At 47.9% G+C, this 18,142-nt stretch overlaps 1 protein-coding gene and 1 pseudogene across 1 annotated transcript; one reads left to right on the plus strand and one right to left on the minus strand.

The window, feature by feature from the left end:
* Window positions 1–5,137: 5,137 nt before the first annotated feature.
* LOC136515665 (uncharacterized) lies at window positions 5,138–10,613 on the plus strand (annotated as a pseudogene).
* A 4,061-nt stretch (window positions 10,614–14,674) lies between these two features.
* LOC136517611 (ERBB-3 BINDING PROTEIN 1) lies at window positions 14,675–17,868 on the minus strand. Its single transcript, XM_066511233.1, has 10 exons — window positions 17,710–17,868; window positions 17,499–17,595; window positions 16,843–16,927; window positions 16,606–16,755; window positions 16,367–16,520; window positions 15,956–16,171; window positions 15,741–15,877; window positions 15,565–15,656; window positions 15,131–15,310; window positions 14,675–14,932 (listed from the first exon to the last, which is right to left on the minus strand). Exons 2-10 carry the CDS (start codon window positions 17,593–17,595, stop codon window positions 14,868–14,870), a joined length of 1,176 nt encoding a protein of 391 aa, XP_066367330.1. The 5' UTR covers window positions 17,710–17,868; the 3' UTR covers window positions 14,675–14,867.
* Window positions 17,869–18,142: the final 274 nt, after the last annotated feature.

Here is an 18,142-nt window from a genome sequence, read left to right on the forward strand (position 1 = left end):
ATACTTGTGGCGGGGATCTACGTCTTCATCGTCATTGTCCTCATTGCGCTATTCCCCTACATCATTAGGCTTGTCGGACGTATCCGGAGCCTGTTGACGCGTGTAGATAGACTTGAGAACGTGGCAGTTCTCCATGGTGTGGTTTGACTTGGGATGGAGCTGGCAGGGCCCTTTCAATGCTTTGGCGTAGTCTTCTTCGTAGTTGCGACGTCTGCCACCTTTTTAACGGTGTTGACCTCACCGTCGTCTTCGCGAGCACGCTTGCCCCTGTAATCATCACGGTGGTTACGCCGCTGATTATGTTGGTCGCGGTGATCGCGGGAGTCGTTGCGCTGGTTGCGGTGGTCAAAATTGTCGTTCCGACCATGGTTACCGCGGTAGTCGTCGCGGTGTGGGGGGTGGTCGGAGCGTGGAACCCTTGCTGCTTCTTCAATAATTATCTTTTTAGCGTCGTCGGCGTCCGCATATTTCTTAGCAGTGGCCAGAAGCGCTGTAACTGATTCAGGTCTCTTGTGGAAGAGCTTGTCCCTTAGGGCGTCGTGGAAGCATAGGCCAGTGATGAAAGCCTCGATCGCCTCGTTGTCGGAGATTGACGGGACCTTGATGCGCATCTCTGAGAAACGCTGGACATACTCTCGCAGTGGTTCATCCTTCCGATCTCGGATCCGCTGCAGATCATATTTGTTGTCGGGTTGCTCGCAAGTAGCAATGAAGTTGTCGATGAAGGCTTGCTTGAGCTCTTGCCAAGAATCAAAATAGTTCGCCGACAAGCTGACCAGCCATTGGTGACCTGCATGGCCAACAGCGACTGGAAAGTGGTTAGACATGATGTGCTCGTCAGCCATGGCCGATCTGCACGTAGTTTCGTAGAGCATGACCCATAATTCGGGGTTCTCCTTGCCATCGTACTTCTGAAGTTTTTCGAGCTTGAAGTTCTTGGGCCATATGACTTGGTGAAGGTGTGGAGTAAACTGCTTCAAACTCGGCGGGCCGTGGGCAGTATCATATTCCATACGACGATAGCTTTCGTGGGATGCACGATCATTGGCTCTCTAGTTGATGCGATCGCGCAGATCACGTCCTCCAAGGTAATGGCGGAGATCGTCATTGCCATCGCGGCGATCTTGGTTGCCATCTAGATTAGCCCTGCGACCGTGATTATCGCGGTGATTATCGTGGTTGTCTCGGCGGTTGTCATCCCGGACGTTGCGGCGGTTGTCCTCCCAACAGCGATTGTTATCTCGACCACCATCATGGCCACCGTTTCCGCCTTGACGGTTGTCTAATGGGTCATTGTTGCGCCAACCACATTGGTTGGGTGGCTGTGAGCGACTTGAGTACTGGCGGCTGTGGCTTGACTCGACTGAGACGGATGGAGCCTGGGCTTGATTTACAATCTCTACGGTCTAGGCCATAGCAGCCGTCAGATAGGCTTGTATTTCGTCGCAAACTGCCTGAGTTTTCGGGGTATTGGGTAGCTGTTGCATTATCGCCATAGCAATGGCTACGTTGGTGCTTGGAGTCCTGAAGACCTGTTTGTCCCCTACCCTATCGAAGGCATTGTTAAGGTCGCGTGGCTGGACCCTTATGCGTCGTGCCTCCTCTTCTGCTTCGGCTTCGATTTGTTGGCGATTAAACCGGTCAATATTGCGTGCTTCGCGTGCAATCCTTTCTTGTTCTATTTCACCGACTGCTGGTGGTTCATCATTACTGACAACATTGATCAAACCCCCTCGCCTTGGCGGAAAAGATGGGAATCGTGGGAACCCTGGGGCGTGGTCTGGGATATCCAGATCATATTCGACGCCTGCATCATCATGATGCTAGAGCTCAGTGTGGACGGAGGCATTAGATGTGGTGCCAGACGAGGAGCTAGAGTCACCCTCTTGGACTGTGTGGACGGATCCTTCTTGATAATCCTCAATCTGGATCATGTTGGCGAAGTTGCATGGCTTTGGCCGAGGTCGATGTGTAAAACATAGATCCGAGCGGCGTTGTATATTATACGCATAGTTGGAGGCAGTGTTTCGTAGGCCGTAGGGCTAGGCCCGGTAGTTCTCCATTGAGGCTTCGTACTCGGAGAGCCGAAGACCCGTCGCGGAGGCTAGCCGGCGACGAGTGGAGCGCCCTTCAGGAGTAGATATGACCATGAGATCTATACCAAGTCGTGCAGGATGACTGGCCCAAGCTGGTCAGGTAGATCTGTTGTGGGGAGCGGTTACCTGCTCATTAGGTTGACTTTGAATTGAGCTTACCAGAGCTAGGGTTTTAGCGAGTTTGGTGCCGACCCGATCGATGGAGTTGAGTAGGTCGGTGTTGTCGATCTGCTTCCCTTTGTAGCGTGGAAGCGGACGATGGGTGGTCGGCGTGGCTAAAGATGATGCGAGCATGGTCAGAGCCATGTCCACCATGGTCGGAGCCGTATCCACCGTGGTTGGAGCCGTATCCACCATGGTCGGAGCCATATCCACCATGGTCGGAGCTGTATCCACCGTGGTCGGAGACGTAGCCGATGCAGATGAAGCAGTGGTCGACGCAGATTGAATCCACGCCTCCTCCATGGTCATGGCGATGAAGTCGTCGGAGCCGGTGGTCCAGGTGATCTGACCGACGGTGAACGTGAGGCCGTTCGGTGTAGCCATGGAGCCAGGGATGATGACCGTCTTGTTCGCTTGGAGAGTAGTACGCACACCCCCTACCTAGCGCGCTACTGTCGATGAAATATGGTCGACAGTCTACTCAGGGGTATGCCCAAGGTAGTAGATTGTCGGCAGATAGATGCGCAAGCCATAAACAAGACGGTGACGCAAGACAGACACGAGGTTTTATCTAGGTTCGGCTACCAAGAAGGCGTAATACCTACGTCCTGTGTCTGATTGTATTGCTGTATGTCAATGAGAGATGTTTTTTAGAGGGGTCCCCTGCCCGCCTTATATAGTCCGGGGGGCAAGGTTATAGATCTAGAAACTAATCCTAGCCAATTACAATTGCCATAGGTGGCTGGATAAGGATTCCTATTCTAACCAACCAGGATCTTGCTTGATCGCCAAATCTGTCTTAACTCCTTGCGCGGGACTTCAAACAGGTTGGCCGGGCCACGCGTCGTCTTTTGGTGGACCGGACCCTCTGATCTGGGCCGGCCCAAGCCTAGCCGTAAGGGTATAGGGGTTAATACCCCCACAGAGGCAATGAGCCTCAGTTTTGTGCCTGGCTACGAAGCCTCCGAGCTAGATGAAATAGAAGCAGCGGTGGCTCCTCTTGCGAAAACCCTGGCGAGCAAAGTTGAAGACATGGTTCTCCCCTAGAGGGGTAGTTAGTCGAATGGGTTTGATGGATATTATCTGTAATCTGTGGATAAGTGTCAGCACTTTTGTATCTTAAAAATAGATTCGTAATTTTGTTTTGTTAAACAAATTTGTAATTTTGTTTCGTTTGATTGAACTTGCTTTCTTCCCTTTTTGTATTAAAAAAAGAAGGGCTCATGCAATCCGACCCTTCCATTTGTTAAGACCGTAGGGCCTGAGGTGTATAAGAGGGAAATTTTGATTATGCTGGTGAGCAAGGTTACCATAGCTGTCGGGCGTGGGTTTTTTGCAGTCTGACCAGGCACACTCGGTTATTTGTTCCCACAAACCTTGCCACTAACTTTAACATGAGGAAGAGGTCTAACACATCGACTGTTTTGAAAAAAGGAGATATTTATACCTTTATTAGCCCCCAAGTAATATCCGACCCCTTGCGGTTGCTAGGGTCGAATGTCACTGGAGACCAAAGAGAGGATAGCGAACCTACTTTTGTACTCGCACGTACCCCTTCCTTAGGATTTTAGCTATCGTTCTGTGACCATGCGCTTGGTCTCTTTATAAGTCCAACTTTCCTCGAGCCCCCACGTGTGGCGGGGATTCGGTCAAGGGTTGGCTTGTTTTTGTGACCATTGTCCTGTCCGCGATTTTTGCAATCGGAGGGGTTGAGGCGACGTCACTTGCCTCGATGGCTCGAGTGACGCATTTGATGAGCTCGCTAACAGGGATGTTCAAATAGAATTTGGTCTCGTCGCTCATGACAAGGTCGACAAAGCCCTCGGGTGGCATTCCGTTGCTCCTTAACCCACCTTCCAACAGATTCCCCCTCAATGGGGATTCTATGGGCTTGGCTAGAGGCTAGATCGAACGAGAAGGTTGGGATGACCCTATCTACCTCTATGCAGGTTGGGCAAAGACCGCTGAGGCTCATCTGTGTTTTCTCCCCTAGCTCTTGTTCGATGTGAGGCGGCCTCCGGCCCTTCGCAAGTCGGCCTTTGAACCTCGGTCTCTCGATCTAGGATCGGGCGGCTTGAGCCCCCGAGCCCCTTGGGGTCTGATAGGGGTCGGCCATGTTTCACGCGTCACCTCATCCTCAGTTTCCGCAATCGGAGGGGCTAAGCTAATGACACTTGCCTCGACGGCTTGAGTATCACGCTCAATGAGCTCGCTAATGGGCATGTTTGAGTGGAATCCGGGTCTGTCATCCGCTGACGGGGTCGGTTCCCCACAAAGATCTCCCTCAGATCTGCCCAACTCTGGATTGTGTTGGACGACAGGTATTCCAACCATGCTCGTGCCAAATTGGGCAAGAACAATGGAAGGTTGCGGATAATGAAGTCATCATTATCCACACCACCAGCTTGGTAGGCAAGCCGATAGTTTTATTGCCATAATCGGGGGTTTGTTTCCCCAGAGTACTTTGGGATATTGGTCGATGGCCGGTACCATGGTAGGAAAGCAGCGTTGAGGATGTGATGGTCGAAGGCCTAAGGGCTCAGCAGGTCAGGGCTCGGGCTTCGGTCCTCGCCACTGTCGTAGCGTTTGCCACGATGAGGATGATAGCCGCAGTGGGCTCCTTCTCTCAAGTCACCGTAGGTATGTCTACGGGCGTCGAGGGTGCTGCGTGCGTCGCGGTTGTGGCTGAGACGCTGATGTATCGGGACCGCGACGCCCTGCCTGCCGCCCTACGACGCCTAGTGGACCGATGTGTTCCTGCTGGGATGCCCAGAGAGCATGCATTGGCTAGCGTTGACCTTGTGTCACCAAGATAACGAGCTCTCTACCTGCTGCATCGCCGCATGCTCGAGCAGTGTGCGAATCTCCTAATGAGCCCGATGATCCTCGGGCGTCGCAGCCTCTGGAAGGCCATGGAGCAGGGCCGCTGCAGCGGCGATGTTCTAGCTTGCCCGGGCGAAGCGAGGGAGGGCTTCATCGTCGGCGATGATCCTCCAGTTTACGTCGCAGGCCATGGCGCGTGCACGCCCATCGTCTCTGCGGCGCTCGATCTCCCGATCAAGCTCCACGCATTCCTGCTCGAGCTGGAGTCGCGCATCCTCGATCTCCCGATGTCGGGCTTTCAGTTGCTCCACCCTCATGCGAGGTGGGGCCGCTGTCTCCCCTTCGGCCTCTTCACCGAGGTTGCTTGCCAGTGTAGCCTCCTCCTCGGGAACACTTTCGACATGTCCCTCGGGGATACCTGCCATGAAGCATTTCTGGGAGGGGTGATGGCTCCCCCTGCTGGAGTCAGAGCTAGAGGACGACCCTGGCTCCTCTATGAGGAGGTTGTGGAGAGATTTCGTGATGTGTTCGATCACCCCCATGAACTCATTGTTCGTGGGCGGCAGGACCATGCGTCGTGCCACAAGGTGGCTAACGGTCGCCGCAACGTTGCGGAGAACGAACGGAAGCGTTGTCGGGGCGCCCCATATGTGGTGTTCCGAAGAGAGGGGTTCTCCTCCAGCGAGCCACGCCATGTTGTTGGCGTCAAAAAAGGTGAGGCGGCGCTGGTCCTCCTAGATTGCTAGGGTCCTAGGGAGACACCGAGCAGGCGCTCAAGCCTCTCGTAGTTGAGGCCGATGGAGGGAAGAGATTTGATCGCGGCGTGAGCCAATGCCAACTCTCCTCCCACCGTGATGATGAAGTCCAAGGCACCGAAGCGCACGTGTGCGCCTGGGACCCAGCGGATTCTGTGGCTAGTCATCCGTGGCCTGATGTTAACATCGAAACACGCAAAGGTCCCCTACCTGGCATGCCAACTATTGGTGTTTAGAGTAAACACCAACTAGTAAATTTGTATTTGTTGCGCATTGGGCCTAGATGGTGTGCTAAAAGACACAAGGTTTATGCTGGTTCAGGCAGAATGTCCCTACGTCCAGTTTGCTGCCGCTGCTCGTGTTATTAGCACTGAAAGGTTCATAGTAGGGGGTACAAACGGCCGAGAGAGGGACAGGTCCCATGTCTCTGATGGAAAGGTTGAAAGGGCGCCAACTATCATGAAGGAGCAGCGCACAGACGTCGGGCGAGACGGGGCCTGCCCCTGGACGTTGAGCGAGGCGGAGCCAGTCCTCAGTCGTTGGGCGAGGTGGAGTCTGCCCCTGGACGTCAGGTGAGGTGGAGCCTGCCCTCGGACGTCGGGCGAGGTGGAGCCAACCATCAGTCGTCGGGCGATGCGGAGTCCGCCCCCAGACGTCGGGTGAGGCGGAATTTAGCCCTTGAGGGTCGGGCGAGGTGGAGTCTAGCCCTCGGGGGTCGGGCGAGGCGGAGCCAGCCCTCGGGGGTCGGACGAGGCGGAGTCCAGCCGTCGAAGGTCGGGCAAGGCGGAGCCAACCCTCAGGGGTCGGGCGAGGCGGAGCCAACCTTCGGTCGTTTGGGCAAGAAGTGTAGTTGCGTTCTTGTCTGTTCGGAAGCATCAACATTTGATGGTTATTAGCTCCTCCTCTTTGGGTACCCCGATATTTGGTCCCCAACAAGTAGCTTTTGTGCTTTCTATTTAGAGCCTGTTCGCTGGTTGGTTTCTAGGCTGATAAGCCTGGCTGGTGCTGGTTTATTGTGAGAGGAAAACACTGTTGGCTGGCTGATAAGCCCTGGCTGAAACCAACTGCCAACAACACCAATTGCAATTATGACTCCACGTTTATTTCCTAGGGACTTGTTTGGAACCAAGGTGGGAGACCGCGCGGTGTGGTAGACGAGCTACAGTGGGTGAACTGAGGTCGCAGTTTTATTCTCGCGGTGGATGGGAGAGGGGCAGTCAGAAGAATCAAGGCCATCTCAGGGCGTTTGGTGGGTTTTTGCTGGATTGTTGCGGTAGACGGGCGAGAATCCGATTTTAATCGGTTCCAAACAGAGCCTAGGACATGTTTGAATGCCTTCTGGATTCTAAGAATCTAAATTCTAGATCAGATTGTAGGTAATGAATTCCAGAATCTGAATTCTAGATATAAAAAAAGATCTCTACATGTTTAGATCATGGATTCTCTTGTTTGAGATTCTAGCTAATTGAAGACTTCTTTTCACCATATTACCCCTAAAACACAGTACCTGATGGAGCCATGGTAGCAATGATACTCTCAGATACTTCTAGACACTACGGGGGTGTTTGGCAATCCTAGAAAACTGATCCCCTCTCAATTTTTTCAGCAAAACGTCCTAGCTCCGCAAACTTCAGATCCACTAGAAACTTTGATCTAGCTCCCAGATCTATCAAATCCATGGAACACCTCAAGGGATGCTCTAAAAACTCTAGTTTCATGGAGTTGGTGAAAAGTACCCACCATCACCATCCGTTACACAAACATGCTGATTCGATTTCTTTTTTTCCGCCTCCCATCACCACAAGCGCTGTCGTGGCCCAGCCTGCCGCGCGTTGTCGCCCCGTCCTCACGCGCCGCGGTGCGCCACCCACCTCCGTCCCTACAGCCGTTTGTTGCCCCGCCATCGGTACCTCCCCAGCCAGTCACGGCCCTGCACGGGATGCCCGCCATGGCTGTATTGGAAGGGAGTGGAGTTACATTTTTTTTATCTTAGTCCTTGATTATGTTTTTTAAATTACATATAAGTCCATCCGAGTTGGAGCTCAACCAAATGGTTTGATGGGAGCTCACATCAACCGTAGAGCTGTTCCATAGTGGAGCAACTGTTCTGGAATTGTGTTTTCAAAGATAGAGCCCTGGAGGCCTGGACCCTACATTGTTCAAATGGCAGCAAAATCAAGCTAATTAAATGGCTTGAATCAGATAAAATAAAATAAAAGACATGCGTTACAATGTCGGTACAAACAACGTCAACCAACGAACCATAAGCCATATAGTACCTCACGGTATCAAAGAAAACCAATGCATTAGAAGCAGATTAGTGCCATTAGAATACCTTTAACCTCAGTCTTGCGATCTAGTATAGTATAGTTATCTTGCTCAAAGCTTTCAATTTTTTTCTTTTCTTAGATGGTTGCTTTCTTTTGTTATTTGGAATGATGGGGTATACTATGTTTATACTACTCCCTCCTTCTAAGATTCACAGGCGCCTAAGCAGTTTTCACCGAGACCAAGGCACGTATTAACTCCTGAGTGCCAACGGTTCGGTTTCCACGCCCCGGACGCCTCTACGCGAAAATACAGCCGTATACACGCCAACCTCATGCTTGTACGCCCGCGTACCAAACTGGAGCAACGGCCGCGTGCCAAACTCGCACGCCCCGCGTAGTTTGTTTGCTGGCCAAAATTTGAAGCCGATTTCAGTACCAAAAATCACCGCGCTTTACGTATACAACAGCACGCGCCAAAAGCCAATTTGCACCCAAAATTTCGAAGCTATCTTGGCTCTATATATTCCGTCGTCCTGGCATAGGTTAAGCTCAACTCTCTGGTAGAAAGACCACAACCACCCACCTCTCTCTAATCCATGGCACAACTAGGATTTGATCTCAACCAAGAACCACCGACGGATTGGGACCTCAATGGCAATCCGATCGATTGGGATGCCATCGACGAGTGGGAAGGTCCTGCACATGAGCTCGATTACCACTTAGTGTGGGACGATGTAGAAAATGGTGACTCCTGAATCAACTTGTTTGTGCAGACTTATATGATATCCGTACACTGACTTCTCTTTTCCTTTTGCTTTCCTAGTTGAAGATCACGCTGATGTAGGTGACGAAGAACAGGGTGCCCAGGAACAGCAGCAGGCACATGGCGCCAAGGAAGAGCAGCAGGCAGTCCAGGCACACGGCGCCCAGGAAGAGCAGCAGGCACACGGCGCCCAGGAAGAGCAGCAGGCACAGGCGCCCAGGGTAAGCTAGCTTCGTTTAATTATAGAGCTGTTCTCTAGTGTTGCATGGCACTGTAGTGCTAGTATTGATATTCTATTCTTTCCGCTAGCTTCTGTGTGCTGTTAGCTTCTGTGTGTTACATGCGCCTGTATAATTATACGTGATGCCTGTATAATTTTTAAATTGTGACTTAGATTTGTCCTATACAGGACTAGATGTGAGAAAGAGGAGATTCTACTCCGATGATTTTAAGATGGCTATATACTGTGATTTGTTATCAAAGACAAAACCTCCTACCCTGCAGCGTGGCGTGTCTAAAGAAGTTGCACAGAAATTTGATGTGCCTCATAGGGTAGTGCAAAGGATATGGCGAGAAGGACAACTAGGTGGGATAACTGGTGTTAAAAACAAACTGACTAAGAATTGTGGTCGTAAAAGAATAGAGATAGACATGGATAGTATAAAAACCGTACCATTGCACGAGCGCACAACATTCCAGGATCTAGCGAATGCTCTCGGTGTATCTAGAAGCACACTTTATAATCGTTTTAAGGAAGGTTATTTCCGTCGACACACAAATGACCTAAAGTTTAGTCTAACCGATGATAACAAGAAAGCCCGAGTTAAGTACTGCTTGTCCATGCTCGGAAACAACATTCCAAATGCTCCCACATTCAATCCAATGTACAACATCGTGTACATCGATGAGAAGTGGTTCTATAGGACTAGGCGTAACCAAAAGTACTATCTCGCCAATGATGAAGAAAGACCACAAAGGGCGGTTAAAAGCAAAAACTTCATTGAGAAGGTCATGGTACTTGCTGTGGTTGCTCGGCCTAGATTTGATGAGAATGGTGTATGCACATTTGATGGAAAAATTGGCAATTTTCCCTTCGTCTACGTAGAGCCGGCAAAGAGATGGAGCCCAAACCGAGATAGAGGTATGCCATGCATATCTTCTTCAAATTGGCATATCTTTTTTTTATGAAAAAATTGGCATATCTTTACCACTTAATTTTGCTAAAATTGTATGCATTGTGTGTAGGTGTTATGGTTACAAAGGCCATGACGTCGGTTACCAAGGAAATTAGCCGACAATTCCTTATCAACAAAGTCCTCCCTGCAATAAAGGAGAAGTGGCCAGCCGAAGAAAGAGGCATGCCAATATTCATCCAACAGGACAATGCGAAGACGCACATTGCTGTAAATGATCCAGCATTTGTGCAAGCTGCCCAAGCAGACGGGTGGGACATACGGCTAACATGCCAGCCGCCAAACTCACCCGATCTTAATGTGTTGGACCTTGGTTTCTTTGCATCAATTCAGGCGTTGATAAGGCATTTCGTGAGTACCCTGTGGATAGGTCCAACAGGATTTTCCTAACGCAACAGAGTTGCATGATAGAGATCATGAAGCAAAATGGAGGGCAATATTACAACATTCCACACATGAAGAAGAAGCACTTGGAGATGACGGGTGACCTTCCGACTACCTACGAGTGTCCTATGGACATTTACAACCAAGCACTAAACTTTGTTGGTTAGGCTTGTTGCTTCTGTTAGGCATGATGTTTAGATTGTCTTTTGCATGTCATGGTGTTAGATTAAAACAGAAGGTAAGCAATGCATGTTTTGAGTACCTTTTCGAATGGACAATTATTTCTGGTACATTAGCGTTAACAACTCAAGCAAAATCAAATAGATAGACACTCTACTACTCTTGTCCGGTTACACTGATTGAGTAAAGAAAAGACTAGAATGGATCAAATACTTTAATCATCAACCACATCCACTCTAGACCGAGTCTGGAATATCAGCATCACTCTTGGTCATCCATATATGTGCAGGAAGCAATATGGTGGTGCCATCCATCTTTAGATCGTCGATGTTAGGGAAGATTACCTTGCAGTCGAACTCCTTGAAGCCGTAGATCCAAGACGTCAGCCTATACTCTTCGTGTATAAGACCACAGCAAGAGCACGGGACCCCGATGCCCCGACGGTGTCGCCACTCCTCACGATCAATGGTGACATGATTGCTTTCGGCTGCAGTGACCTCTTTCTCGTCCCCGGCCACCACATCCTTCTCTGCTTCATCCTTCTCTGCTTCATCCTCAGAGTCTGGCGCAAAGTTGAGGCCACGAATGAACACAGGTGAGGTGGCCGCATTCTTCGCCGGCGAGGGGCTAGGTGTGTCCACCAGAGGCGGGCTAAGCGTTTCTACCAGAGAAGTGCATGGCGGAGAGGGAAGTGTGGCCGACACCGGCACTTCGCCCTCCATGGCCGGTGCCAGTTCTTCCATGGCCGAGAGCTAGAAGTAGTCTGTTGGGGAGAGCCAAGGGAGAGAGGAAGCTAGTGCAGCTGGTGAGAGAGAAAAACAAGCGAGCGGCCGGGTTGTATACAGCGCGCTTTCCATGCAATGCACTGGAAACAAGCGAGCGGCTGGGAATACGGGAAGACGCAGTAACTGCATGCAGTGCAAACGAGGCATTCAACAGCATGCAGGAGCTGTGCGCCTGTAAAACTTGAAAACTTTTCCCAAGCTAGTACGCCTATGAAACTTAGGAGGGAGTAGTATAGTAAATGTGCATATGTGTTGCAACAGAATGGAATACGTTTTGAAATCGGACTCTATATGATCGCTAGACGTGAGTTGCTCTAACTCATACGAGCACAGGTCAAAAGTCCAAGTCATGTACAAGATAGGGAAGGTGCGAGAACAACATGGAAAATAAAAAAACGAGACCGAAAAATCTCTTCACTCTTTAATATTATGTGTATATATTGAGTTATAGGTATTATGTTGCAGAGATGAACCATAGTTGTCGTTTGAAACAAGCAGGAACAAGTTCTGGGCACAATCGTGTGTTTCCTAGATAATTTTCATTTGTTTGTTGCCGATGTTTGTTTGAAGCCATACAAATGCACAATAGTGTGCTAAAATTGTTATAATCGATTCCCTAGACAATTTTCGTTTAGTTGCAAAAGTTTGTATTATTAAGGTGAAAAATTGTTGGCAGGCTCAGTGGCTAAACTGAGACGTCACGTAACTGTTTTTTTTATATGGAACTAGATTTAACTACTAAACTCGATCTAGACAAAATGTTTGCATCGAACCGAGATATATACAACTGTGAACCCCTGAGTTGGTACATACGCGAAGCATCTAGAGCACAGCTGTCTCAGCCAAACATGGAAAGGGACTCCTACTGAAAATAAAAATTACAACAAAGATCTTCGAGGTTCCAGCACCATCACCATCACCATCACTAACAAAGCCTAGGTCTCACAAAAGGGGATGCCAACACTCTCAAACCAAGACAACATTGCTCGAAAGCTACCGAGAGAGATGAGCTTGCCTCAGAGGGGCATCAGGAGACCCTAGATTCATATATATACCTTATCATTTCGAAACCCGCAGCTACTCTTCCATATGCGTATAACCAGGCCGCCACCGTTAGGAGCCACCGAAGCATTGGACAACACTCGACTCCTATACAAAAGCAACCAGAAATTGATGTCTCCACCGAGACCCTAGAGACCTGACCCTTACAGATCCTTCACTAGCGTGGTAGTAAATGCTGCCCCTCACACATCCTTCGCCAGTGCCGGAGTAAGCGCCATCGAGACAATGATAGATTGCGTGTTCGGTTGGCTCGTCTGTATTGTCGCTGGTTCGTGAAAAAGTAATGCTGGCTGGTTTGTATGAGAGAAAAATATTGTTCCAATTGAAAATTTACGACCATTTACGACAAGCCACAGCCAAATGAACAGATTGAAAATCAGAGGGACTTAAGCCTTGTTTAGATTTAGCCTATAAAGTTTTAGAGTGTCACGTCAAATGTTATATAGGATGTCGTATGGGTGTTTGGATACTAATAAAAAAATTATAGAATCCGTCAATAAACCATGAGACGAATTTATTAAGCCTAAGTAATCCATGATTAGCATATATGTTACTGTAGCACTTATTATCAAATTATGGACTAATTAGGCTAAAAGATTCATCTCGTAAATTAGTCGTAAACTGTGTAATTAGTTTATTTTTTAGTCTATATTTAATACTATATGTATATGTCTAAACATTCGATGTGATAGGTGTAAAGTTTTCACGGGAAACAAGGGCTTATTACATTGCTCTGACAACACCACCACCTCGCCATCGCCTGCTGGACACTAATCTAGATAAACTAGGACCTAATCGACAGTTCTACACCACCGGCTTGGGAGAGAAACGAGAGGAATGGGAGATCAAGCGCTCGTTTAGTTCCGCCGAATTGGCGCCGGCAGGAACACTGTAGCGGCACTGTAGATACAGTGCCGTTTTGTTTTTATTTGGTAATAATTGTCCAAACGTTGATTAATTAGGCTTAAAACGTTCGTCTCGCAAAGTACAACCAAACTGTGTAATTAGTTTTTGATTTCGTCAACATTTAGTACTCCATGCATGTACCGCAAGTTTAATGTGACGGAGAATCTTCTTTTTGCATAGTGTAAAATTTGGGATTTCGGTGGAACTAAACAGGCCCCAAGGTTGATTATAACTAGGAATGAAAACGGTACGGATATTTTCCGACCGTATTCGAAACCGAATTCGTTTAGAGGGGTTGAGATCTATCCGTATCCGAGTCCAGATATCCAACATCCGATGCCGTATTCGTATCCGAATACTCAAATCGCATGTTTATGATGTCGATATCCAATCGTATCCTATCCAACATAGTTGACACTATCTGTATTCGAATCCAAATCCGGACAGAAATATGAAAACAAATATAATATCGACGATATCCGTTCGTATCCGATCCGTTTTCATATTTATAACCATCCGACGGGCAGGCCGCAGGCCCGACTGGCCTGATCCGAGTCCGAGACGTAATAAAATGCTAAAATGCTATCGCATTGGATTTCGTCTGCACAAAGAAAATTTGCTCGCAAGTCTATTGCCTCAGTTGTTCACGTTTTTGGCATTTTGCTTACTCACATTACTCAAAATCGACCCAGGAGGGTAAAAAGTTAAATCTTATGCCTCAAGCCGCTGGACTGGACAGATCAACAAAATGCAGGCACCACAAACAGAAAGATGCTAGCCCAGAAAACTATCGACCCAGGAGGGTGAAAAGTTTAAATCTTATGCCACAAGCCGCTGGACTGGACGGATCAACAAACAGCCTGTTCGGGAGACCGTATCGTATCGTGGATTATTTACTGCTGGCTGGTTTGATATGAGAGAAAAACACTGTTCCCGGCTAGAAATTTACGATCGTTTACGTGCAAGCGAACAGGCTGAAAATCCAGGCAACACAAGCAGAAAGTTAGCCCTATACTTCTTAAGTTCGTATCTGGATGCTACATCTCAGCAGTTGGCAGTGTATTAGGGGCTGTTTGGATGGCGCCCTGGCCTAGGGGCTCTCGCCCAGGCAGGTGCATCCAGCCCAGGCGCTCGAAATCGAACAATGGATTGCCAGCACTAAAATCAAGCGATGCTTGGCCCAGGCAAGATTCAGGTCAGGAACCAAACAGCCCCTAAAATCCCAATGTCCACTGGAATGCGTTCATGCAAGCACTAAAATTTCCAGGTCAAGGACGTTTAGTTTGGTCGTGAAGAACAGAGAACCAACACTAGGCATGCCTCGTAGATAATTATCTTTGTGCCATTAATGTGCAGCAGGATGCTTCATTTCTAAAGACACTACAAAAAGTACTCAATTTTTTCCACAACTGAATGTAATATAACACCATCAGATGCAGTGAAGAAACAAGAAAAAAAAGCTGGAGGCAGTAATTCCAAAAATCAGAATTATTCTTGGCTTGCACCGTTTGTCGCCTCCATGGGATCTGCTTCTGCTGCATCTCCTTTCTTGCCTATATTCATGAGGAAACAAACAACTAAGTACAAAGAATTATACAAAATAAACAAGTATAGACAAAAAGTACAAGAGTTGCGTAACACAACATTCAAAACAAATTAGTGTGTAACTAGTTTATCAAGAAAACCAAATCAGCATGCAGCTCAGGAGCAACAAAATAATGAGCATTGTGTCCTGTGTACATGAGACAAACCTTTCTTCTTCTTTCCACCACCCTTCTTTGATTTTGTCCCCAAAGCAAGCCATGCCTTTATCTCAGCATTGTCTTCAATGGATTTTGTGGGCTGTAACTCCTGTAGTGGATGTGACGTAATCTTATCTGATCCATTGGGCATCAGCAGCACAGTGAACTTTATGTGTGCAACAAGATCACCTACATGATGCAACCACTTAATATGATGGCTGTTACAATAATCCAATAGGTATGCTGACATTAGAAGTTTGAATTGCGTTCAAAAAACATTAGAAGTTTGAAGAAATTGCAAATAAGCACATAAATCAATCTGCACCAGAAGCCCACAAACCTTACAGGAGTTTCTATAGACCCAATGTGAGAAGTTATGGTATGTTGAAAAACGAATTAAAGCAGTCCAGTGGTTATATTTAGGAAGTAGGGTATATCTCTACCTGGCTTCTCATGAAGTACAGGGTACGGCTGCAATAGCTCATGGTTCATGCATTCCACCAAGCCTAAGCGTGCACGCTTCTCTTCTAATGCCCTATAGCAATTCATAAGCTCATGTTTCAAGAGACAACAGAGGTAGAACAGTTAAAAATTCAAAATTCGTTGTGCAGTCACAAACCTAGCAGTAAAAGGCATGATTGGGAACTTCTGGCTGATCTCACTGAAAATAAACCTTGACGCTTTCATCTTCAAGTGATAATTCTTGTCTACAGCCCTTTTGTAGATGGTGGTCTGCTTCTCATCCAATAGCTTGGGCTGCCATGAATATTCAACAAAAGTGTGATCAAACAGGGGAAAAAAGGAGGATCATATGCAGATAACAGAAATTCTTACCTTCCCCTCCCCAGTGCTGGTGACAATATCGATGGCATAGACTTCATTTTCTTCAAAGTCAGCATCATCAACCTTTGTATCAGCATTGGAGACACTGAGAACAACTTTGTTACCATCAATCACAAATTGTTTCAGTTGATGGCTAAGAACACCTTCCACAATTTTGCAATCATAAGCAGCAGCAACTTTCTGAATTGCTTCAGTAACATCCTTATTCTGAAAATATATAGAATGTGGATTAGTAATGAAACGAACAAATCAGTACGCACCCACAAAATGAGAAAGGAAATACTTATTTAGGTCACCACTTCAAACATCTTTCAAAGATACTTAGGGAGACGGCAACAATAATAGATAAAATATAACTTGTGAAAGAAAAAAAAAACTTAGGGCTTTGCAAAACATTTATACCTTCTTCCCAGGTCTTACAAGTCGCATAGCAACTTCTGCTGCTGTGTTGGCAGCAGCAAGAACATCAGCTGCTCTTCCTGTGACAGGCCCATTTGCAATTACATGTGTATGTGCAACCACAGCAATAAAGCCATCAATATGACAGCCCATATCACTGCAAAAGGAAAACAAAATTGTTGAGGTCCACAGCAATATCTGCAAAAAAGGCATTATAAAAATAGTTGCAGCAAGACAATTACATTTTAACCATATCATTTTCTTCAAGAACTGCATCATCTGTGGCAAGTGGTGAGAAGTGGCAGACGGTGTTATTCACGGATACACAGGTTGGGAAAGCAATGCCCCTTTCAATCTTCCTCTTTGCATTCTTGTAGACATTCCCAGTTTGCCTATTCCAAACAATGAGCCCAAAGTAAGGATGCAAATTAGCAAGAAAGTAGCAATCAAGAGCAATAACACACAGATAGATGTATTACTCTCTAATGAAAGAGTCACCCTTCTCACAAAGGTCAACAATCTTCGCTTTTGGCTTGCACTCAGACACAACCAGCTTCAGAGCATCTGTTGCAAAGGTGGTAAAACAACTTTAGCATTTCATTTCTGATATTAGTATGCATCATCAGGCCAAAGTAAGAACAATTACTATCAGTTGAGCATTTCATTTCTGATATTAGTATGCATCATCAGGCCAAAGTAAGCACAATTACTATCAAGTGCACTTCTTGAACAAACTCAACATACATACAAAATAGATAACAGATAAAACTTCCAAAGAAAATGGGGCAACCAAAGTGGTGCTAACATCCAAGTAAAAGCCTCCTCTGCAATCCAGAACCACTGCTACCAGTATAGACATCATGGTCAATATGAACGCCATTTGACATATCAAATTCCGCTTCTCAAAACTGTAACGGGAAATCCATTTACTCAACCAACAGCTAAATCCAGCTACTACTAACAATTCACAAAGACCGCCAAACATCTAAATTGAAGAACAGCTAACGATTAACAAAAACCAGCGGCAACAAATACTAGAAAAACTAGACAATCTCCACGCACCCTGCTGGACCGCAGATCAACCGCAAGGATGGGTGATAAGGTTAGAAGGGGGCGATAAGGCGAGGTTACTTACTGTTGAGGATTTCGGCGGCAGCCTTGTACTTAGTGACGACGTCGTTGGAGGAGAGGTCGAGCTCCTTCTCCTCCCTGACCTCATCGTCCGACGACATCTGCAGCACACACCAACACTCAAAGCGATCAGTAATGGCGACAAAGTGACAGGAAACAAACGAAACAGGTCGAATCGAGCCCGAGGACCATGGAAGGGGACGGAAAAAACTCACTGCTTCAATCCGAGGTGGAAGTCGGCGGCGCTGGGAGGGGGCCTCGGGGCGGCGTCGGAAGTGGTGGCGTCGGTGGCGGCGGGTGAGAGGTTTAGGTTTAGGGTTTGGGCTCGGGAGGCGGATTAGAAATGTAGTGAGGCAGCCGGGTCGGGTGAGGCGGCGGCGTTTGGCTAGGGCTTAGAGGGGAGGAGGGCGTGTCACTGGCCAGTGGGTCCGGGAGATGGTCAGTGCGGCCAGTGGGTCGCTGAGAGGTGGGACTGGTCCTGGGCCCTGGCCTCCTGGGCCGTGCTGCGTGTGGGGCTGGACGCTGGATAAGACTTACAGGTGGGCCACAGGCCACAGAACGGTGCGGCCCGACCAGAGCAGAATCCACGTGTGGGGAACGCTTGGACCGCGTCACCGTCTTTTGGCTCATTGCGAAAACGTCACGGAA

Source organism: Miscanthus floridulus, chromosome 17 (genome assembly GCF_019320115.1).
Source record: "Miscanthus floridulus cultivar M001 chromosome 17, ASM1932011v1, whole genome shotgun sequence".
Lineage (NCBI taxonomy): Eukaryota > Viridiplantae > Streptophyta > Magnoliopsida > Poales > Poaceae > Miscanthus > Miscanthus floridulus.

What these genes read in the sequence shown, in the direction of transcription:
- LOC136517611 (XM_066511233.1), bottom strand. Translation starts at nt 17,595, where the DNA reads ATGTCGTCGGACGATGAGGTCAGGGAGGAGAAGGAGCTCGACCTCTCC. An exon ending in TGTACTTCATGAGAAGCCAG is followed by an intron (nt 15,311 to 15,564) that starts GTAGAGATATAC and finishes TGCATCATGTAG; the next exon opens with GTGATCTTGTTGCACACATA. An exon ending in TGGTGGAAAGAAGAAGAAAG is followed by an intron (nt 14,933 to 15,130) that starts GTTTGTCTCATG and finishes TCATGAATATAG; the next exon opens with GCAAGAAAGGAGATGCAGCA.